General features: G+C 33.2%; 1 protein-coding gene across 5 annotated transcripts in view; it reads left to right on the forward strand.

Annotated features, from left to right (window-relative positions):
* The window catches only part of Srek1 (splicing regulatory glutamic acid and lysine rich protein 1), a 33,638-nt gene extending 12,409 nt beyond the window's left edge, over positions 1 to 21,229 (forward strand). For 3 of the 5 annotated variants that reach the window (XM_058583076.1, XM_058583077.1, XM_046456118.2), the window contains 11 exons: positions 817 to 940; positions 1,228 to 1,343; positions 2,953 to 3,117; positions 3,319 to 3,497; positions 4,683 to 4,813; positions 5,678 to 5,792; positions 11,368 to 11,487; positions 11,865 to 12,239; positions 15,404 to 15,499; positions 17,723 to 17,867; positions 19,030 to 21,229. In XM_058583076.1, coding sequence (XP_058439059.1) covers positions 1,281 to 1,343; positions 2,953 to 3,117; positions 3,319 to 3,497; positions 4,683 to 4,813; positions 5,678 to 5,792; positions 11,368 to 11,487; positions 11,865 to 12,239; positions 15,404 to 15,499; positions 17,723 to 17,867; positions 19,030 to 19,179 — 1,539 coding nt within the window. In that variant the 5' untranslated portion in view covers positions 817 to 940; positions 1,228 to 1,280 and the 3' untranslated portion in view covers positions 19,180 to 21,229. The remainder of the gene's footprint in view (positions 1 to 816; positions 941 to 1,227; positions 1,344 to 2,952; positions 3,118 to 3,318; positions 3,498 to 4,682; positions 4,814 to 5,677; positions 5,793 to 11,367; positions 11,488 to 11,864; positions 12,240 to 15,403; positions 15,500 to 17,722; positions 17,868 to 19,029) is intronic. The other 2 variants (XM_046456116.2, XM_046456115.2) reach the window with 2 other exon arrangements.
* Positions 21,230 to 21,569: the final 340 nt, after the last annotated feature.

Raw genomic sequence — 21,569 nt, forward strand, 5'->3', positions numbered from 1 at the left:
ATTTTGTACACTATTTTAAAACATTTTTGACAAGTTCTTAACGGAAATGCTTAGCCAACTACAGTATGACTAGTTCTAAATGTATCTACACTTAGTCAACTTTTACAGAATTTTTTTTTTGCTAAGATAAAAATGTGTGAAAGTTGCGATCTTAATAAAAATTATTTGATTAAAATCAGCAGTTACATGGCAAATGATGTACTTTAATTTTTTTTCATTTTTTTTAGGTTGTAGGCATTTTTTTAGTTTTTAAGATTATTTTAGTGTTACTATTGTTATTAACCATTTAAAATGTTTATAAGCAAGACATTTAAGCATTAATCATTTCTCTTCAGATAAGTATATATGTAAATTGGTTCTAAAAGTTACATTTTAAGAAGTTTCCTGAGACTAGGGAAAAAAATTTTTTTGTCATTAATTCCCACAAAGTTTTAGTGATTATTATTATTTTTTCCAAGGCATATTCTTTGAAACTGGATTCTTTTTAGGCATCATTGATCGTTGTTGATGAGAAGCCTTATTAACAGAATGGGTATAGGCTTCCTTTTAAATTGAAGCTGATTACATGAAGTAGGTTTATGTTTTCTTCTGTTTATTTGAACTTGAATCTGTTGGAGGGTTATCACAATTGTTTGCATCACAAGAAGATAGTTTCAGTAACAGAATAGGGGCACTCATTAAGGAACAAATTTCAATTCGCACATATTTGTTTTTTCTTTTTCTTTTTTTTGACTAATTTGGTTATTTGCCATTTCTGGGGATTAAACTTTAAAAAATGTTCTTCTTTTCTGTATCTGATGTTCTGTGTGCTATTAGTGATGCAGCCAACACGAACGGTTGTCATGTGTAACACAACTTTCGATCACCGCGAAAACACCGTCCTGGGAAAGCGTCCATGCTTGATATCGTTTGGTTCATGAACATTAAGTTTCCAGTACAGGTGACCCATAGCTCAAAGTGTTAAATAATTGTCTACATTATTCAATTTTTAAAATAATATTCCATTAATGAGATTGTTAGTCTTTGAAGTTTTGCTCACTTTTATTTTTCCTAGTAGAGCCAGGATAAAAGGAAAGACTTAAGTTCTTATTTATTTCTTTATACGGATCTGATAGATAGATTCATTTATTATTATTATTTTTTAAGTGCAAGGGTAATTGTAAAATCATAGTGTAAAGTTGGTGTGGTGTTTCTGCTCTCGGTAATGTTTGGAACTTGCCTCTGCAGGTAAAATCCCAGAGGAATCGAAAGCACTCTCTTTATTGGCTCCTGCTCCAACTATGACAAGTCTGATGCCTGGTGCAGGATTGCTTCCCATACCAACTCCTAATCCCTTGACTACTGTAAGTATTGTACTATACATAAGTAAGTACCTTCTTATGAAAGGAGTGAATATTGAACTGTATAATCTGTTGGGTAAAGAGATTAGACAATTATTTGTATTCCTAGCCACTGAGGAGTGTGAAGCCAGGAGTATGTCACAAGTTTGAGGCCAGCCTTAGCAATTAGTGAAATTCTGTTTCAAAATGAAATTCAAAATGGACTGGCGAGGTAGGGCAATGGTAGAGCTAGAGCACCCTTGGTTTTAGTCCCCATTACTACTGCCCCGTACCCCCCCCCCAAGAACAAAATGTTTTTGTTTTTGCTTTAACCATAGGATAAGTGAGAACTTACTATTTTAGATTTTTGCTTAGGTAAATTTTTCTGTTTCAATTTGAGGATATCCATACTGGGACCCTGCCTTTACCACTTGTTAGCCTAGAAATTTTTGGCAAATTAATTTTTCCAAGTTTTTGTTTTTTTTTAAAGACCTGTGAAATTGACATAATAGTAATGCCTACCTCTCAAGGTTGGTATGAGAATTAAGTTAATAACTTAGCAAAATGCGATGCTATGATAATTGTTGATGATTAGGACTTACACAGTGTTTTTTAATGACCAGCATACAGTTAATCCTTATTATTTGTGAATTCACTTACTAAGTAGTTTTTTTGAAACCTCAAAATCATATTTGCAGTGCTTTTGTGGTCATTTTCAGATATACAAGGTGATGAGAAATATGAGTTGCCTGATGTACATATTCCCAGATTATGTCAAGCAAGGTGACACTGCCTTTTTGTTTTGGCACTCATGCTATAAACAAGCATACTTTTGCAATCTTTTAGTGCCACATTTTAAAATTTTGTGTGCCTTTTGTTGTTGATTTTGCTATTTAGATAGGTCCCCAAGCCAAGTCCTAAATAGTAAATGCTTAGGTAAATTGTGGTGTACCTTATGAAGAAAATGTGTGTTAGATAAGTTTTTGATTTGTTGAGTTGCTAATCATGAGTTTAGTCTCTCTCTCTTTCTCTCTCTCTCTCTCTCTTAAAATATATATATTTTTACGGACACAATATCTATTTACTTGTGGTGCTGAGGATCGAATCCAGTGTCTCATATGTGTGAGACAAGCGCTCTACCACTGAGCTACATCCCCAGCCCCATGAGTTCAGTCTTAATGAATCAACACATTAACTCAGGTGCCTTCAAACAAACATAAAACAAAATTATATATTTATTAGTGATGATGAGTGTGTTATGGTCAGAGGCTTCTAGGAACTTAATCTTTTATTTTCCTTAGGAACGTGGTTCAATAATCCAGTAATAATTCATTATTTATAGAAACTTTATAGGGTATAACTACTTTGACTATTGAGAACCAACTATTCATTTTTAGTATTAAGTTTAAAGGTAGTTAAAATTCCCAGATAGTTAAGAAATTGGTTATATTTCAGTTAGGTTCAAAATTAATGTGATTTCCATGTCTTAATAATTCAGAAAGTTCGGAGTCTTTAGTCTCCTTCTAGTCTTTTTGAGTTGATCCATTTTTGTCAAGATTAGAGAATGGTAATTTGGAATACTAATACAAAATATGTTCTCTTGTTTTTTTTTGTTTGTTTTGTCTTCTTACAGCTTGGTGTTTCACTTAGCAGTTTGGGAGCTATACCAGCAGCAGCACTAGACCCCAATATTGCAACACTTGGAGAGATACCACAGCCACCACTTATGGGAAATGTAGATCCTTCTAAAATTGATGAAATTAGGAGAACAGTCTATGTTGGAAATTTGAATTCCCAGGTAACTAATTTAAGAAGAAACAGAGGGCAATAGTTCTTTTTTTCCCCTCTTAAAAATCATATTGTTTGGGCTGGGATTGTGACTCAGTGGTAGAGCACTTGCCTAGCGTGTGTGAGGCACTGGGTTTGATTCTCAGCACCACATATAAATAAAAAATCATAAAATAATAGCTCTGTTAAAACTGTCACTTTGTTTCCTCAGACAACAACAGCTGATCAACTACTTGAATTTTTTAAACAAGTTGGAGAAGTGAAGTTTGTGCGGATGGCAGGTGATGAGACTCAGCCAACTCGGTTTGCTTTTGTGGAATTTGCAGACCAAAATTCTGTACCAAGGGCCCTTGCTTTTAATGGAGTTATGTTTGGAGACAGGCCACTGAAGTAAGAAATCCTAAACAAGAAATTTTAATGATTTAAAAAAATTTAAAGTATATTTGATGTAATTAAGGTTTTTTTTTTTTTCTTTTTAATAGTAATTGGCAATTTGTGGAAAGGAAGACTGTGTTAAGTATAAATGAAATACATGCCATTTTAGCCTTTAAAATCCTAAAGTTGTTTTTGGAATCATATTTCTCATTTTCTATTTTTAAGGTCTAGTTTACTTAACATTATTTATATACCCCACATAAAAGTTCTAAATCTTTATCAGTTTTAAAATTATTTTATTGGTTTTATAATATGACTAATGGGCAATTTAACGTGTGGGCTGTACTACTCTACTTCTGGTAATATGAATTTCAGTAAATTCTAAATCCCAGGAAGAAAGTAATATCAAGTACCCAGAAATGTTTTAAATGAGACATTGGACTTTTAAGGTTTGCTCATATCCTTGTTTGTAAAAAATTGATGTAGCCTTTCAGACACTTAAGGTCAGAAATTCTGTTTCAGTTAGATTATTAAGTCAAACATAGTTTTGTCTGATTTAATAGGTGATTGTTCTAGTTATACAATTTGATCAGGGTTTAACTGTTGAAGGATAAATAAGGGTTTTTATGTGGGATCTAATTATCTCTGTGGAAAAGGGATAAATGGAGGCAGACAAATCCCATTCATTGTGTGCATCAGAGAAGCCATTCTCACCTAATAGGGAAAGTTTTATCAGATACCTCCCACATTCAAAGGTGTCAGAGTGACTCAACCAAGGAAGGAATAGGGTTGACTAAAATGGTGCACATTATATACAGCTTTCCCTTTATCCTACCAGGGAGCACAGTTTATCAACAAAATCTCCTAATGTAAGAATAGAAATGATTTAACATTGGTATCAGTGTTTATAATTCTAAACCATATGGAAAATATTTATTCTGTATTAAAAGAAGTCAGCTAGGGTTTAGTATTTTTGTTTTTCCTTGCTTATAGCTTTTTTGGCAAGAGGTGACTGAAGGTGGGGATGAGATATGAATCGTGCTTTTGAGGTTGTTTTTGTTTATTTTGTATTTAGCTATATCATTTTAATGTGCTTCTTAGAAGTCCTTAGACTCATCAGTAAGTGTATCATATAAACATTTGTTTAATGTTTTATAAAATATGGTGTGTATTTGTGATATGCTAATATTTTTAATTTAGAATAAATCACTCCAACAATGCAATAGTAAAACCCCCTGAGATGACACCTCAGGCTGCAGCTAAGGAGTTAGAAGAAGTAATGAAGCGGGTACGAGAGGCTCAGTCATTTATCTCAGCAGCTATTGAACCAGGTAAGGCCATAGCATTGTTACATAGGTCATCGCTTAAAGATCATAGAATCTTAGAACCTGAAGGAATTTTAGAAATAATTACATTGTTCAGTCCCTTCATTTTTACCAATAAGAAGACTGAAACTCAAAAAATAGTAAGTGGCTTACTCAAAGAACAACACAAATTTTGTCTTTTTTCCAAAATTGCTGAATCAAGGCACATTAGCCTGAGTTTATTAGCTCTTTATTTTTTTAATAGGAAAACCAGTGTTCAAAATGATTTCCTGAAGGAAAGTATAAGTGTTATTATGGAGCTAAAAAGAAAAGAGTAAATATATTCAAAATGTTAAGCAGGGTTTGCTATAAAGTTCTAATTTAAAACCTAGAAAAGAGAGCCCATGATTTAGAAAAAATACAGAAAACTGTTTTAGCAGGGTAAAGGAACACTTATTCAAACTTTGTGTTGCTTAATAAAATGATTTTAAAATCCAGTCTAAAAACGTCTAGGTGTTTAACCTTTGAGTGGATGTTCTAAATTAACACTTGGAATTTAAACTTCGATTCTAGCAAAATAAACAGAAAGGACTTAAAATCACTGTCATAGGAATTACAGACATGTTTTAATCGTACGTTATGGCAGCAACAAAATATTACGAACAGCTGTTTATAATCATCTGGTTTATATGTACTGCTGCAGGGTGGCTGCACTCAACGAGTTTATGCAATGACTTTCTTGGATGTTTCTGAAGGATAATTGCACAGGAGGAGGATGTACAGAGAGTAGGCCCTTTGCACTATATGTGGTACATTCCACTTGTGCCTAATTATTAACTGGGATCTTTAATTGTTCTGAGCTTACACTGCAAAGTGGTTTTTTCCTCCCAGAGTCTGGAAAGAGCAATGAAAGAAAAGGCGGTCGATCTCGTTCCCACACTCGCTCAAAGTCCAGGTCTAGCTCAAAATCCCATTCTAGAAGGAAAAGATCACAGTCAAAACACAGGTGAGAATTTCTACTTTCATATTTTATTTTTTTCAGTTTCTTATTTAAAATAGTTAAGATTTTATGGATTTTTATCAAAATGCCAGAATTTAGAAAGTTCGTTAGTGGTTATTAATAAATATTGCTCTGCTTATAAGACTGTAGTTAAGTTTTAATAGTTAAGCTAATTTTCCATTTTAGAAGTTGGTTTTCTATCTAAAGATGCTAATTTGATAGATTGCTAAGCGTATTCTTTACACAGAAGTGGCAGAAACTTTTCGTTCTTTTGAAAAAAGGGAACATATTTAGTAGTTATGCTGAAAATATTGTTCAAGTTGCGGCTTTTTGTTTTCTTTTCCCAGTCCACTCCAGGTCTGGGGAACAACACCCCAGATCTTGGTTTCAAGCAATTTCCTGTCCCCAAGTACCATGTTTCAAATGGAGCACCTTAAGTTTTTGGTACTCGTGGTGATAAGAGCCCTCCTCTGACCACTTTTGGAGCTGAAACCCCAGAGTAACTTGCAGTCTCATTTTGGAAGTTGTCTTGTCCTGAAGCACTGTTTGTTTTTTCCCTGTTTTTGATTATACTTTTGGCATTTTGTTTTCCCTTGTCTGTTATTGCTTTGTGTTTGGAAAGGAGATCTCAAAATATAAACTTGGAATACCATCTTGACTGCAAGTACCTTAACAATCATCTCTAAAGTGATACATTTTATTGTTTTTAAGGTGTGGAGGGGACTTTTTGAAATGGGAAAGTGTATATATATATACACATATACACACACATATGTATATATGTTTCTGAATATATATATATATATATATATATATATATATTATATATACATATGGAGGGAACTTTTTGAAATGGGAAAGTGTCAAAAAGTCCCCTCCACACCTTAAAAACATTTCAAAATATATATATATTCGATCCTAATTGCATGTCATGATGTTTATGTCTTCAGGAAGGAGGGAAAGTGTGTGTGTATGATGTGGCAGTATTAGAGAAGGCAGAGAGATTGAGGGGAAGAAAGGAAAGAAACCAGTGTGTTGAGTCTCACCAGCATGCCCAGTTGAATTTTTCTATGATGATCACAGAGATTCAGTGAATGATAAAGGAAAGTAGACTATTCTTTTTTTGTTTCTAGTACTCATACTGCTAGCCCTTTTAGTGTTATGTAGGTCTCTATTAAATCAGTTTGCAAAATCTCTTTGAAATATTGTTTTAGTGTCAACGAGATGATGTAGTTAGGCAAATTCAGAATCAAGTAAATAGAGTTGTTTTCATGTGTAAGAAATAAGGCAGTGCAGCAGAAGGTGGAGTTGGAGTAGCAGTGGTGCTAGAGTGGACATTCCTGTGTGTTGACAGGATCGGGTGAGGATAAAGAATAGCAAGGAAATATAAAATTGTGTGAAAATTAATAACTATACTGAGGAAAAAGAGAATCTTATTTTGAGAGGTTGATATGAGAGCAAGCTAACCTCCATGATTAACATCGTGTGGCTTCCTTGATAATCTATGTGAAGCTATATGTGCTTTTTGAAATTGGGCAAATAATTGAGCAATCCACTTTATCCATTGTTCACTGTAAGGTTTTAATTTTAAGTACTATGTATTTAATTAGTGCCCCCTCCAAGGGTATCATCCAGTCTATAAAGTTTGTGAATTCTTGATATTCATGAGAGTTATTTTCTTGTAGATCTGTCTGTGTAGCAGTGGAAATGTGTGTGTGTGTGTGTGTTTTGTGTGTGTGGTCAGCATATCCTACTTTCACATGTTCATGTAGACACACGCACAGCTTTGACAAAGCTCATAAACATACAAAAGAGGACAAATTCTCTATTCTTTTTAAAGGAATGGAAAACATCTTACTGAAAAACATATGACTTTAGGATGTTGACTTGGAAGTTGGAAGAAGTCCCCTTAATCCCCAGGAGTCAAGAGAGGGGTTTTTTTGGCTTTCCCTCCTCTGCCAGTGGGAGCTGGTATCCTCAGGTTTTGCTTATGGGCCCACCTGTTCTTTTCCACCATCTTCAGATGCTTCTAGAACCATGCTTTCCGAGGCATAGAAAGACAAATACTACTCACATTAAAGAGCTTAAATTTGCTTTCATAAAAGCAGACATCTGGTTATTAAATGGTGGAGGGATATGGGAGGAAGTTGGATAATAGGTGCCAAAATACTGCTCATGTTCTGTAACATGGTAGAATGATTGTAGTTCCTAACAGTTCAGTACATATTTTACAAAGAACTAGAAGAGAGGAGTTTATACATTCCTAGCATAAATAAATGATTAATGTTTAAGGAGATGGAAATGCTAAATTAAGCTGATTTGATCACTGCACATTTTATACATGTATTGAATTGTCACACAGTACCCCACAGATATGTACAAGTATGATGTATCAACTTAAGTGGGAGTTGTGCTTAACCCCCAATATCTCTCCTTTCTCTGTTCCTTCCCTGTATTATTGTAAACAGGAGGAATGGGTTTCTTGTCATTGTATCCCTAAGCTAGGACTTGGGAAAAGTGTTTCTACTTTGTCCAAGTTTTGATACTTTAAAAAAAATTCTAATTAGTTATACATGACAATAGAATGCATTTTGACACATCATACATAAATAGAGTATGATTTCTTATTTTTCTGGTTGTATATCATGTAGAATCATACTGGTTGTGTAGTTACATATGTACGTAGGGTAATAATGTCTGATTCATTCTATTATCTTTCATATCCCTTCCCCTCCCCTCACTCCCCTCTGTCTAATCCAAAGTGCCTCTATTCTTCCCTAACCCCCCCACCCTACCCCTCTTATTGTGAATTGGCATTTGTATATTAGAGAAAGCATTCCGCCTTTGGTTCTTTGGGATTGGCTTATTTTGCTTAACATGATATTCTCCAGATCCATCCATTTACAGGCAAATGCCTTAATTTCATTCTTCTTTAAGGCTGAGTCATAGTCCATTGTGTATATATACCACATTTTCTTTATCCATTCATCTATTAAAGGGCACCTGGGTTGGTTCCATAGTTTTGCTATTGTGAATTGAGCTGTTATAAACATTGATGTTGCTGTGTCACTGCATTATGCTGCTTTGGGTATAAACCGAGGAGTGGGATAGATGTGTGAAACGCGGGTTCCAACCAAGTTTTCTGAGGAATCTCCATACTGCTTTCCATAGTGGTTGCACCAGTTTGCAGTCCCACCAGCAAACGTATGAGTATACCTTTTTACATTTTTTATTTATATAGATAACATTAGAAAACATAGGTAGTACTAGAATTGTTTTTTTTAGTTGTAGATGAACAAATACCTTTATTTTGTTTATTTATTTTTATGTGGTGTTGAGGATTGAACCCAGTGCCTCACACATACGAGGCAAGTACTCAACTGTTGAGTCACAACCCAGCCCAAGAATTGTTATGTTTTTAAGTTAAGTAACCTTTACAGACCAGCATAGGAACTATAAGACATTTTGTAATGTTTTAATGGAAAACAACTGATTTACAAAGGAACTTTGATACAGCGTGAGGGTAAGTTGCTATTTATTTACAATTTAATTTTAAAATATAATTTTGTAAATTATTTTAAAAATTAAACTGCTAATAAGTATTTGTCTTTGGTTGGATTAGACCTGCTCGTGAATGTTTTAGTGTTCTTAATTAAAAAACATACTAGAGGGTGGGATAGACCTGAAAAGATTTAATGTCAAAATTAAAGTATAATAATTACTCCTCAGCAGTGACGTGAACTCTCAGAACCTACAGGATAAGAAACCAAGTGATCAGTTCTTTATTATTAACTAAATTTATTAGGGCTACCCTTAATTTTTTAAAAGAAGTTTCCTTGCTTAATTATTGTTGAAAAACACTGCTTTGAGGAAACAAAAGAATTATTTATATTTTTAGCAAGGTTAACTAGAATAGTCTTAAGCTTTTTTATTGAGTACATAGAAACAATGTGAACATCTGTAAATGGACTAAGAATGCTCTAACTTTTAAATCTGCCTTAATACCTGCTACTTGACCTTCATGTCTCTTAGGTTTTTAGTGGTAAATACTTCAGCAAACTCAGAATTATCTTATTGTATTAAAAAAATGTTACAAAGACAGATGCATTTTTAAAAATTATTTTCTTTCCTCAAGTGCATTATCTTTACAGCTGTATAATAGATGAAAATTAGCTGTAAGAGCATGGTGAGGGTGGTGCATACCTATAATCCCAGCTACCTAGGAGGCTGAGGCAGGAGGATTGTGAGCTTGAGGCTGACTCAACATTTTTTGGCAAGACCACATCTCAAACACAAAATGGGCTGTGGAGGTAGCTTGGTAGTAGAGTACCACTGGGCTCAATCCCCAGTGCTGAGGGGAAAAAAATCCAAAACAATTGGACTAACTGAAAAATATATTAGTAACGGAACTGGAGGTGTTTCTGGTTTTATAGCATGCCCCAAGCATGACCATTTAACTATATATTTCTCTTATAGATATTTGTGTATATTATGTACAGTGTACTTGTGGAAGTTCATTTGACCTCCTTGGAATAAATAAAGATTTAAAGTTTACATTTATGTTAAACTGTGTTATTTTTTATGATGGCTATAATAATACCAAGAATTGAGATAAGTGTTTACTCTGTGCCAGAGACTGCAAGCCAGTTTTACATACATCATCTAATTAATCCTCATGATAGATAAATAGATGTGATTCTGATTCCACTTTATAGAAGAAGAAATGCAGAGTTAGAGAGGTTAGTGACTTGCTAGTGCTCGGCCAGCTAGTGTGTGGCAGAGTTGTGCTTTAGAGCCAGATTGTCAGACTCCAAAGCTGGTGAGTCTTATCACTTTGTTATTTTAAGTTGTGTGCATCTATTTTGTTGTATTTTAATAAATAGTGCCTGAATTAGCTCATTGTGGGAAAAAAAGTATTTGAAAATACAGTTATTTCAGTGGGGAAAGAGGGACTAATCAAAATTGAAGTAACAGGTATTTTTCCTTGGAAGAATTCCATTAATAAATGGTTCTTTTAATAGCTGTGGTCATAGTTTACAGCTTTAACACAGAGGCAACACAAATCTAATATTTTGATTTTATGTAGTTTTACCTCATGCAAAATGATTTTTGTTTTCCTGTCACATCCACTCTCCAGTTTGTTTCCTTATACATATTTTCTTAATGTTTATTATGATAAACAGTACACAACAGTTTCTAGAAGTGAACCATATAACCACTACTCCCCATCAAGGTGTCATAACCAGGTAACAGTCAAGTGAAAGACAGTTTTTGGTGTGAAAACTTGGACGATGGGAAAAATCTTCTTTGTTAATTTGTGGCATGGCATGTAATAATTTGTTGCAAAAGAAAGCCATACCGGAAAATATCAACTTGTGTTCTAGACAGTGAAATATCTGGTAAAGTTTCAAATAAGTAAACTCTTTCTGGTAATGTAACGAAAGCATTATATAAGAAAGAATTTTTAAAAGTTGATAAATACAGTTAAGATGGATTTTTAAATTCTCTTATTTTCAAAGACTTTTTTAAAAAAATGAAATTCTAAGAATAAGTTTTGATTTTTAATAATTTATTTCTTCAGGAGTAGATCCCATAACAGATCCCGTTCAAGACAGAAAGATAGACGTAGATCTAAGAGCCCACATAAAAAACGCTCTAAATCAAGGGAAAGACGGAAGTCAAGGAGTCGTTCGCGTTCTCGGTGAGTTTTAGAAAATTAGGGATAATCTTTTCATTGGTTTTATTATTGGCTTTTCTGCTGTGGTTTAGGCTTTGATGAGAAATAAAACTCTTTTTCTGATTGTTTTAGTAATCTAGGATTAATATTGATTGCCACTGATTTGAATCTGATGGTCAGTATGACTCATGAGGTTTCCAAACTACTCAACTCAGCCTGGTAATCACTTCATTTTGCAGCTTCATGTACACTGGATTATATAGAAATGCATATATAATGTCTTGAGCCATTGTAAATTGTTTTATGTTGGTAATTGTTGAGGAAAGAGGGAGGGATGTCTTTTTTGGGGGGGGTAGAATTTTTTTAGTTATACATTTATTTATTTTTGCTTATTTTTCAAGGGACAAGAGAAAAGATACTCGAGAAAAGATCAAGGAAAAGGAAAGAGTGAAAGAGAAGGATAGAGAAAAGGAAAGGGAAAAAGAGAGAGAAAGGGAAAAAGAGCGTGAAAAAGAAAAGGAACGGGGGAAAAACAAAGACCGGGACAAAGACCGAGAAAAGGACCGGGAAAAGGACAAAGAAAAGGAAAAAGAGAGAGACAGAGAAAAAGAGCATGAGAAGGAGCGAGACAAAGAGAAAGAAAAGGACCAGGACAAAGAGAAAGAACGAGAAAAGGACAGATCCAAAGAAATAGATGAAAAAAGAAAGAAGGATAAAAAATCCCGAACACCACCCAGAAGTTATAATGCATCAAGAAGATCTCGTAGTTCCAGCAGGTTTGATAATGTCTAAATTTTTTGGTCAAGGGTTTACTGATAACAAATTAAAACATAAGTGTTTAACTGAGGGGGAAAGGTTATTGTATACAAGTAGAACCAGTACAGTAAGGGCAGAACGTTTTCTTGTAATTGGAAAGTAAATGTTTTCTCTGTGAATTGCCACAGTGTTGAGCCTGTGAGGAGGAAGAGATGATATTCTGCAAGATTATTTAGTTTTAGCTAAACTTTGAAGTATACTATTTTTAGCCCAGCTAATTATTATCAGTGTTGTTATTTTCTTAGAAGGTAGAATATCAGGGAAGGTATTAAGAAATAGAGGAGTTGGAGTTGTGCCTCAGTGGTAGAGCACTTGCCTAACACACATGAGGCACTGGATTCGATCCTCAGCACCACATAAAAATAAATCAAAATAAAGATATCATGTCCATCTACAATTTAAAAAATATTAAAAAAAAAAAGAAAAGAAAAAAGAAATAGAAGATTGACCTCTTAGGTGCCTTTCTTAAGAATGTCATGGGAAATTTTAATATGCAAAATGATTGTTAGTTCTTTCCATCATGTGAGTTAAGTTTTACCTCTCATGTTGAGTGCATGACATTTAAATTTGAATTCTTTATTTGTTAATTTTAAGGGTTAGTTTTTTTCCCCTTAGCACTGTCCAAAAAAAAAGTTCTCAATTTATAAATAAGTACACTGCCACCAGGCGGCAGCAGGTTGCCATAGAAACAGCTGCAAAATGAGAACCTTCCTCAAGGTTATTTAAACCCACATCCATTATTTTAAATAATACCGTAATTGTGAATAACTGGAAGTTTCTGATTTGTGTTAACCTGTCTCTTAAATACATATATATATATATATATATATATATATATATATATATATTTTTTTTTTTAGCAAATTTTAAAGATGGTTTTCATAGAAAACAATTAGAGATTAAAGAATATTATTTCCTATTTTTAAAATGTTTTTGTAGTTTTGTCTTAATATTAGCCTTTGACTAATATTTAGAGATAATTGTAGGCATTTATTGGGTATGCTATGTATTATGTCTCACTTTTTTGTCTTTCTTTACTTAGTCCTTAGAGTAGGCTCATGAGAAAACTATTATCATTGTTGTAAAATATGAGGAACTGGGAAACTATAGGAAATTAGCCGTCTTCTGTGTTTTTTAGTATCTTTTAACTCTTTTCCTCCTTTGTAGAGATTGTTGTAGCATTTTATTGTGTGTGTGTGTGGGCGGGGGGGGGGTGGTACTGGGGTGGTATCCAGGAGTGCTTTACCACTCCTTTTTTAGTTTTTATTTTTTTAAACAGCACCTAAATTGCCTAGGCTGGCCTTGAATTTGTGATCCTCCTGCCTCACATTCATGAGTAGTTGGAATTACTCTATTGTGCTTGGCAAATTTGAGAATTCTGTAATTTATTACCTGCTTTTAAAATGTACCTCAGAACCATAAAGTTGAAAGCAATTGTATATGTATTAAAATGGGGATCAAAATGAAAAGAAATATTGTTACATTTCCAGCACATTGAACCAATTGTTAAAAGACTTTCGAATGTCTCCTAATCTGTATATATTTTTTTTCCAGAAAAATTTGACTTTTAAAACTTTTAATGCTTTAAAGTTATTGTCAATAAAGATGAAACCAAGAAAAGAAAGAAGAGGGCTGAGGGTGTAATTCAGTGTTAGAGAGCTTGCCTAGCATGTGTGAGACCCTGGGCTTAATCCCTAGCACCTAAAGACATTTTTTAAAAAGGAAGAAGATATTTATTGAGTACCTACTATGTGTCAGAATCTATGAACTTTATAGGTATTATTCTATATCCTCATAGCAACTGTGTAAGGTGTGAGTTATTTGTTTTTATTTCTAGTTGAATAAAACCAGACTTGGACTGGGAATGGTGGCTAATGCCTATAATTCCTTAAGCGACTTGAAAAGCTGAGGCAGGAGGATTGCAAGTTCGAGGTCAGCCTCAGCAGCTTTTATTGAGACCCTGTCTTAAAATAAAAAAATAAAAGGCTGAGGATGTAGCTCAGTGGTAGAGCACCTCTTGGTTCAGTCCCAGTACCAAAACAACAAAACCAATCAAACCAGACTTGGGTTGAATGATACTTAATGTTCTCAAAGCTCTTGAGCTTTTTTGGTTGTCTAAAATATCTGCCGTATGTACCACTAATAATGTAAGCATTAATTTTACAAATGAAAAATATAAGATGGTAAAGAGAAATTGAAATCCAGAGGATTGATTTATTTCATCTCTGTGGTTTCTGATTATCAATGCTCCTTAAGAAAGGGTATCATTAGATTCATTGACATTTAATAAATACATTTTTTTTTCCCTTGGATCATGGACATGGTGAAGTTCTTTGTTTCTAAGTGGATCACTCATAAAAAGTAATTTTATGTATACATCATTTACTAATATGTTAAGCAAAATAATTTTAATAATAAATACTTAATATGTGTATTTCTTAGTTGACCATATTTAAATCCCAGATTTTAACTATTTTTCCTATATTTAAGCAACCTGTGTACTCAGTTTTAAATTAATAAAACAGCAATAATAAATGGAGGTTGGAGAGGAAAAGCAATTTCTTTATAGTGATTTAAATACTTTTTTGGAGACATTCTAATGCTTGAGACTAATTTGTTTACATTTTGCAGACTAATTTATCCTTCAGTTCTTGAAGAACCTGTTATTTTGTTACAAAATAATCCACAGTGGGGCAGCAAGGAGCTAGATGCATGATAAAGAATCTAGTAGGCAAAATGTGTTTTAGATTCCGAGAAAGACATTTGAGAGACTGAACCATCAATATTTTTTCTACTCAAGAAATTATTGTTCAGATATACCACATGGTTATGGAGGCTCTCCATCGTTTCTGATATTAAATCTTAGGGGTAAAGTTTTTGTCCTCTATAAAATTTATGGCTCATAATTTGACTTACCCTAAAATTATGTGGTAGAACATGTTTATAAAGTATGTGAGTTTAAACTGGCCTTTAAAGGGGCTGAAGAGTAGTAAACTGTAATAAACAAAATGGCTTATGAGGACTACTACTCAATTGAGAGTTCAACCAAGGACCCTTTTGCTTTTGTATTTTTTAATTTCTCTTTATTTCAATTGTGTTTTAAAATGACATTTTTGGCTTTTAGGGAAAGGCGGAGGAGAAGGAGCAGGAGTTCTTCCAGATCACCAAGAACATCAAAAAACATAAAAAGGAAGTCTTCTAGGTCTCCATCCCCTAGGAGGTAGGTTGAAAACAAGTACCAAAACTAAAGAAAAGGAAGTGGGAAAATTTTTAAAAAGATTTATGTTTCTCTCTTTTTAATGTTTTTAAAATTTTATATTTTGAATGAGTAATACATTTGTATCCTTCAGAAATAAATGTAAAAATTTATGTGATGAGAAAACTTACTTTCTTCCATGTGCTCACCTGTCACCATAAATAATGAAATAGTTTTTCTCTATGCCCTTCCAAGGATATGAAAATATATATTTTATTTTTCTCATATTAAGTAACAAATATACATTGTTGTACACTTGATTTTACTTCACTTAACTATTAGGAAGTTTTTCCATAAATTGGTCAGAGAGAATTCATTCCTTTTTATAATTGCATGAACTTAGATTTATATTCTAGTTCCTTGTTTTATTTTACCAGCCTACAGTAGAATGGTTTTTCTGAAATTTTCTTGTTTCATACTATGTAATGTTATAATGAACAACTTTGGACTTTAATGTTGTTTAAAGGGTTCTGTTGTGTAGGAAGAATTTCCAGAAATGGTATCGGATGGGTTATGGGATATGTGATATATAGTTAAGTTTGTTGCTGTAAATTTATGAATAAATTTATAATCCTAAGTATTTTATTCTTGAAGTTATTGTTCCCTTGATTTTTAAGAATTAGGTTTAAAAATAAATACATATATGTTGCTAATAATCTTTTTTTTTTTTTTACTTTTTCTTTTGAATATAGCTGAAGGGTTTTTTTTTTTTTTTTTTCATATTGGAGTTTGAACCTAGGTGTGCTTAACTACTGAGCAACACCCCCAAGCCCTTTTTTTGCCTCAGCCTCCTGAGCCACTAGAATTATAGGCATGCACCACTGCACCCAGTTTATACCTGGAGTTTTAAAAGAAATTTTTAGGAGAAATACTTAGAAAATATTTCCCTCAGATTGTAAAGGAATTCACCCATGTTTATTTTTGTTTTTAAAAAATAAGTCTTTAGGGTTGGGGTTCTAGCTCAGTGGCAGAGTGCTTGCCTGTCATGTATTCAGTCCTTAGCACACATAAAAATAAATAAAATAAAGGCATTCTGTCCATCTACAACTACCAAAAAAAAAGTATTTAATCCAGTTAAACTTATTTCTATTATGTGAAATGAGCCGTGGATCCAGTTTTATCACTTTCCAAGGTGATACTAATGCTAATGGTTACTTAGCCCTGCCTGGGAGCCACATCTAATTAGTTGCAGTTGGATACAATACCTCTATTTTATTTATTTTTATGTGGTGCTGAGGATCAAGCCCAGGGCCTTGAGCATGCTATGCTGCTGAGCCACAACCCCAGCCCCAACATCTTTATCTCTTGTTTTTTATTTCCTGCGTATTCAGGTATTGCTTTGAAAAGATTCATAAACAAACACTGTCTCTTAGTATTCTTGGGGTATTGCATCCAGGACCCCTTGTAGATCCCAAAATGCATGAATGCTGAACCCTAACAGTATAGCGTTTGCACATAATCTGCACATCCTCTTGTAAACTATCTCTAAATTACTTATAGAATGTATACGTGTGTATATATAATATAGAATATAATATGTAAATAGTTGTTATACTGTATTTTTTAGGTAACAATGACAAGAAAATTCTGTAGGGGCCTGTGTGTAGATTAGTGGTAGAACACATGTCCCCAGCACCCCCCCCCCCAAAAAAAGTCTAAATGTTAGTACAGATGCAGTTTTTTCTCCCTTTTTAGAAAATTTTTTTTGTAAATAATTTTGAGATTGGGTTTTGCTAAGTTGCCCAGGCTGGACTTGATCTTGTAATCCTTCTGATTGAGCATCCTGAGTTGCTGCCCCACATATTTTAAATCTGTGATGGGTTGAATTCATGGATAAGGAACTTATTGGTTCAAATGAGCTGACTGTATTTGGTTTTATTTTTTCTTATTCCAGTAGATAAATAAATCCTGAATATTATTAAAGTAATATATTTGTAGTACCAAATTATGTTTTATGTAAACACTGGATGGCTGCTGCATAAATGATTAGTGTCTTTTTAAAAAACTCATTAGGGCAAGGGGTGGAATTGGTCAGGTTATAGAACCTATTTTTGTTACTTTATCATCCCAACTTACTACAAGTTTATTTAAAATATATTATTTTCGATACCCTGTGTTAGATAAGGATAAAGAATATGGTATGTTTCTGATTTCTTAAAAGTTGACATTTTATGAATATTCTTACAGCAGAAATAAGAAAGATAAAAAGAGAGAAAAAGAAAGGGATCACATCAGTGAAAGGAGAGAGAGAGAGCGTTCAACTTCTACAAGAAAGAGTTCTAATGACAGAGATGGAAAGGAGAAGTTGGAGAAGAATAGTACTTCAGTTAAAGTAAGCAGTAGATAACAGTATTTGGCATTGAATAATTAATTGAGATTGTTCTTTATCAATTGAATGCTTCTTGAGGGCAACAGTTTTTACATTGTTGGCATTTTAAAATAGTTATTAAATTGGTAAATTTTTACATTAAATTTTGAAAACATGAGAGACAATTAAGATTTAAAATATTATGTTCCTTATTTTAGAGAATCAGAAAATGGCATATAATTAGAAAATCTGTGGGCATCAAATGTATTTGACACATTTATACTGTTAAAATTTCTGCCTGGTGCCATTTTCCTCTGTTTTAGCAAATTTGACAAGAATGTCTTTAGTCATTGGCTTTTTAATAATATATTACAAATTAGGTTTGTTGAATTATGTAATGGAAAACCGAATTCCACCAAATAAGCTTTTTCTTGAACAAATATTTTAAGTGTTTGTGAATTATGTCAATTCCCTTGTCCATCCTCGTAAAATATGTTTGTATTAGAAATTGAGTTCTGGGACTTTCATTATGTAATTTCCTAGTGGTAGAGGGTTAGGATTGTCGTTGATAGTAATTATTGATCATTTACTGTGTGCCACTCTTGGATCTCATTTAATTTTCCTTTAAGCTAAGGATAAAATTTGACCGTGTGTGTGTGTGTGTGTGTGTATGTGTGTGTGTTTTGGTACCAGGGATTGAACTCAAGGGCACTTGACCACTGAGCCACATCCTCCAACCCTATTGCATTTTATTTAGAGACAGGGTCTCACTGAGTTGCTTAGCACCTTGCTTTTGCTAAGGCTAGCTTTGAACTCGCAGTCCTCCTGTCTCAGCCTTTGAATTGTTTTAACAGTCTTTTCTAAGAGGAATATTTACTTCCTTTATTTTTGCTTCTGATGGCATTTTTGGAAGTTATTTCATGCTTTCAGCAGGTTGATCTCACTTTTTCAAGTCGTATCCACAGTATTTGTGCTTCTTTAGAATTTCTGTTCACCTGTTCTAACTTAGTTCCCATGTTTTATGAGAAATGCAGTGGTCAAATTGATACATTTTGCATGTTCTTTTTAATGAAAAAATAATGAAAGTAAATAATCCAGTTTTATTAATTCACTAAGATGTCATTTAACCATAGTAGTGGTAACTCTTGAGGGGAATAGTAAATGTTTACCTTTGTATTTATTGTAGGAGAAGGAGCACAATAAAGAACCAGATTCAACTGTCGGCAAAGAAGTAGATGATAAGGATGTACCAAGGACTGAGGAAAACAAAGTACAGCAAAATGGGAATTGTCAACCAAATGAAGAAAACCTCTCTACCAAAACAGAAGCAGTATAGGACAGACTTATGCACCTCTGCACTCAAAGGTGGAATAAAATCCAAAGCTTTTAATTCTCTCAACAAGATGTAAACAGGGAAGAAATCTAGCCGAATATGAAGTTAGAAGCTAACAGCTTTTCTAATTGTTAAGTGATGTTATGGACATCTTGTTACTGAGTAAGAAAATAAAGCATGGACATCATGAAAATACCAGATGTTACCCAAACCCCTCATCTTCTAAAAACTGTGTTTCCATGGTGGCTGACACACTTGTCATGTGATTGTTAGTGTTTGCCAAGAACCATTGCAAATAAATTGAACATCATTGATCCAAATTTATACTTTCCCTAGAGACTGGAGGTAAACATTGGAGGCTCTTAAAAAAAAAAAAATGCTAGTTACTGAATTTTGTATTGTTTTACTTTTTTTAAAAAAAATTTCGATATATACAGTTTGATGATGTGCTTGAAATTGGTGCAAATATATACACACCGTTGTAAGTGCAAAGTATGTAAGAAGTTTTAACATTTATTTCACATGATTTACAGTGATTGTGTTAAATTCTCACTATTGTGTTTTCTTTTGCTCACTGTTTAGGACAGCAGTTTTTCTTTAAAATAGTTTTACAATTAAAATTGCTTAAATAAGTGGATTAAAAAACAACTGACAATGCATGCTACTGTTCTCTTTCAAAAGGAAGAGCAACTGTGTTGAATACTAATACTAATGTATTAGTATTCAGTGTTTAGAATCATTGGGTCTACCCACAAACAAAGTAAGCATTTCTTTTTGAACTTTCTTGACATTTCCAAGTTTTATTATGAATAATATTGCAGTGTGTCTTGTCAGCTGTAGGTGGTAAGAATGCCCTCATAAAAAGGAAACTGGTTTTCAAAATGGGCTACGGGAGCACAAGCTGAAGCTTTAGTGCCTTCTACAATGTGGTATACTGTTTTCTAGAATTTTATATGTGCTAGTCATTCTCAATTCATATGGAATCTATTCACCCCATAGAGAAGTATGCAAGTGATATGTCAGAAGAGCTTAACTTAGTTCACTTCATATGAAAGGAAATCCTGTTTTCAAGACCGACTTTAGAGTTTAAAACAACAGTGCAGTTTTGGGACCATCAGTTTTATATATAACTGTGATAACTGAAAATGAAACATGCTCTATTTTCCTCAAATCAAAGGAAACCATTTAGTTGACTACATTGGATGGCCTTAATTTTTACCTCTCAATCATTTTCCCATAAACAATGTGCAGAAATTATACATAAAGGGAGGACAAGGAATATATGGGAGGTTATTTGTTTTGTTTAAGACTATGTTTACTTGAGTTTAAGATACAGGTCATCCATCATTCACTTTTTACAGAAAGTATACAAGTAGTAAAATGACAACATATCTAATATTTTCCCCCAAAACTATAACTTGTAGTTTCTGAACTCTTTTCATTATTGTTATATTTCCAAAAGTACTTTTAATTAGCATTTTATTAAAAATCAAGTATAATTATTTTAATGCAATCTAATACAATCAAATTACTCAGTTGCCTTACCTCATGGGACAAGTTACTTTTTATAGATTTAAAAAGCTGAGTAGCATGTTAGTTACTTGGTTTCAACTTGAGTCTTCTTTTTAAATGTTAATACTGTTGAAACTTAAGTATTTGATGGAGAATGGAAAGAGTTGTTCTTTTTGCAAGTTATGAAGCCTGGTTTGATTTTGAAGCTGCTTAATCATCTTCATGTGTTCAGAATTACTGTGGTGTTTTTTTTTTTTTTTTTTCTCCTTTTTTGTCACTGTGTACATTAAAATTTTGGAAAATGCTTTACTATGTAAAGTATAGGTGGTCATTGTAATCATTCAACCACGTAAGGTTGGCTGGTAAACAGCTTATTCTGATACAAGAATGCTTGGGTGCATATGGAAAGATTGTGAAGGAGTGTGTGTCTTGCATCAACAGCTGTCTTATTTATGATATGTAAGTAGAATAGAGCAAATGTTGTTTGAATCTGTTATTTTTAGTACCATTTCTCTAATAAAGCTAAGTATTTTAGAGGAAAGTAGTTGTTTATACATTTCAAAATAAGATCTTAGTTTTCATCCTGTTCTTGATTTAGTTAGCACAGAGATTGTTTTGACTTGGCGAGTGTATGTTTGTGTGGTATCTGTCTACAAATTAGTCATTTCAAGTTTAAATATTTTCTTGTACTCTGGACTCTTTAAGTGTTTTTTTCATATTGGAAATTAATATTTAATTTTATTCCTACCACTAATTTTATTGCTGAGGATATTTATTCAGCTGTAAAGTAATATTAATTTTGAGTGATTTTTTTTCAAAAACTGAGAATCAGGCTGGGGTTGTAGCTCAGTGGCAGAGTACGTGTGTGAGTCACTGGGTTC

Source organism: Marmota monax, unplaced genomic scaffold, assembly GCF_021218885.2.
Source record: "Marmota monax isolate L192 unplaced genomic scaffold, Marmota_monax_Labrador192_F-V1.1 WCK01_AAM20220418_F8-fsc00130, whole genome shotgun sequence".
Lineage (NCBI taxonomy): Eukaryota > Metazoa > Chordata > Mammalia > Rodentia > Sciuridae > Marmota > Marmota monax.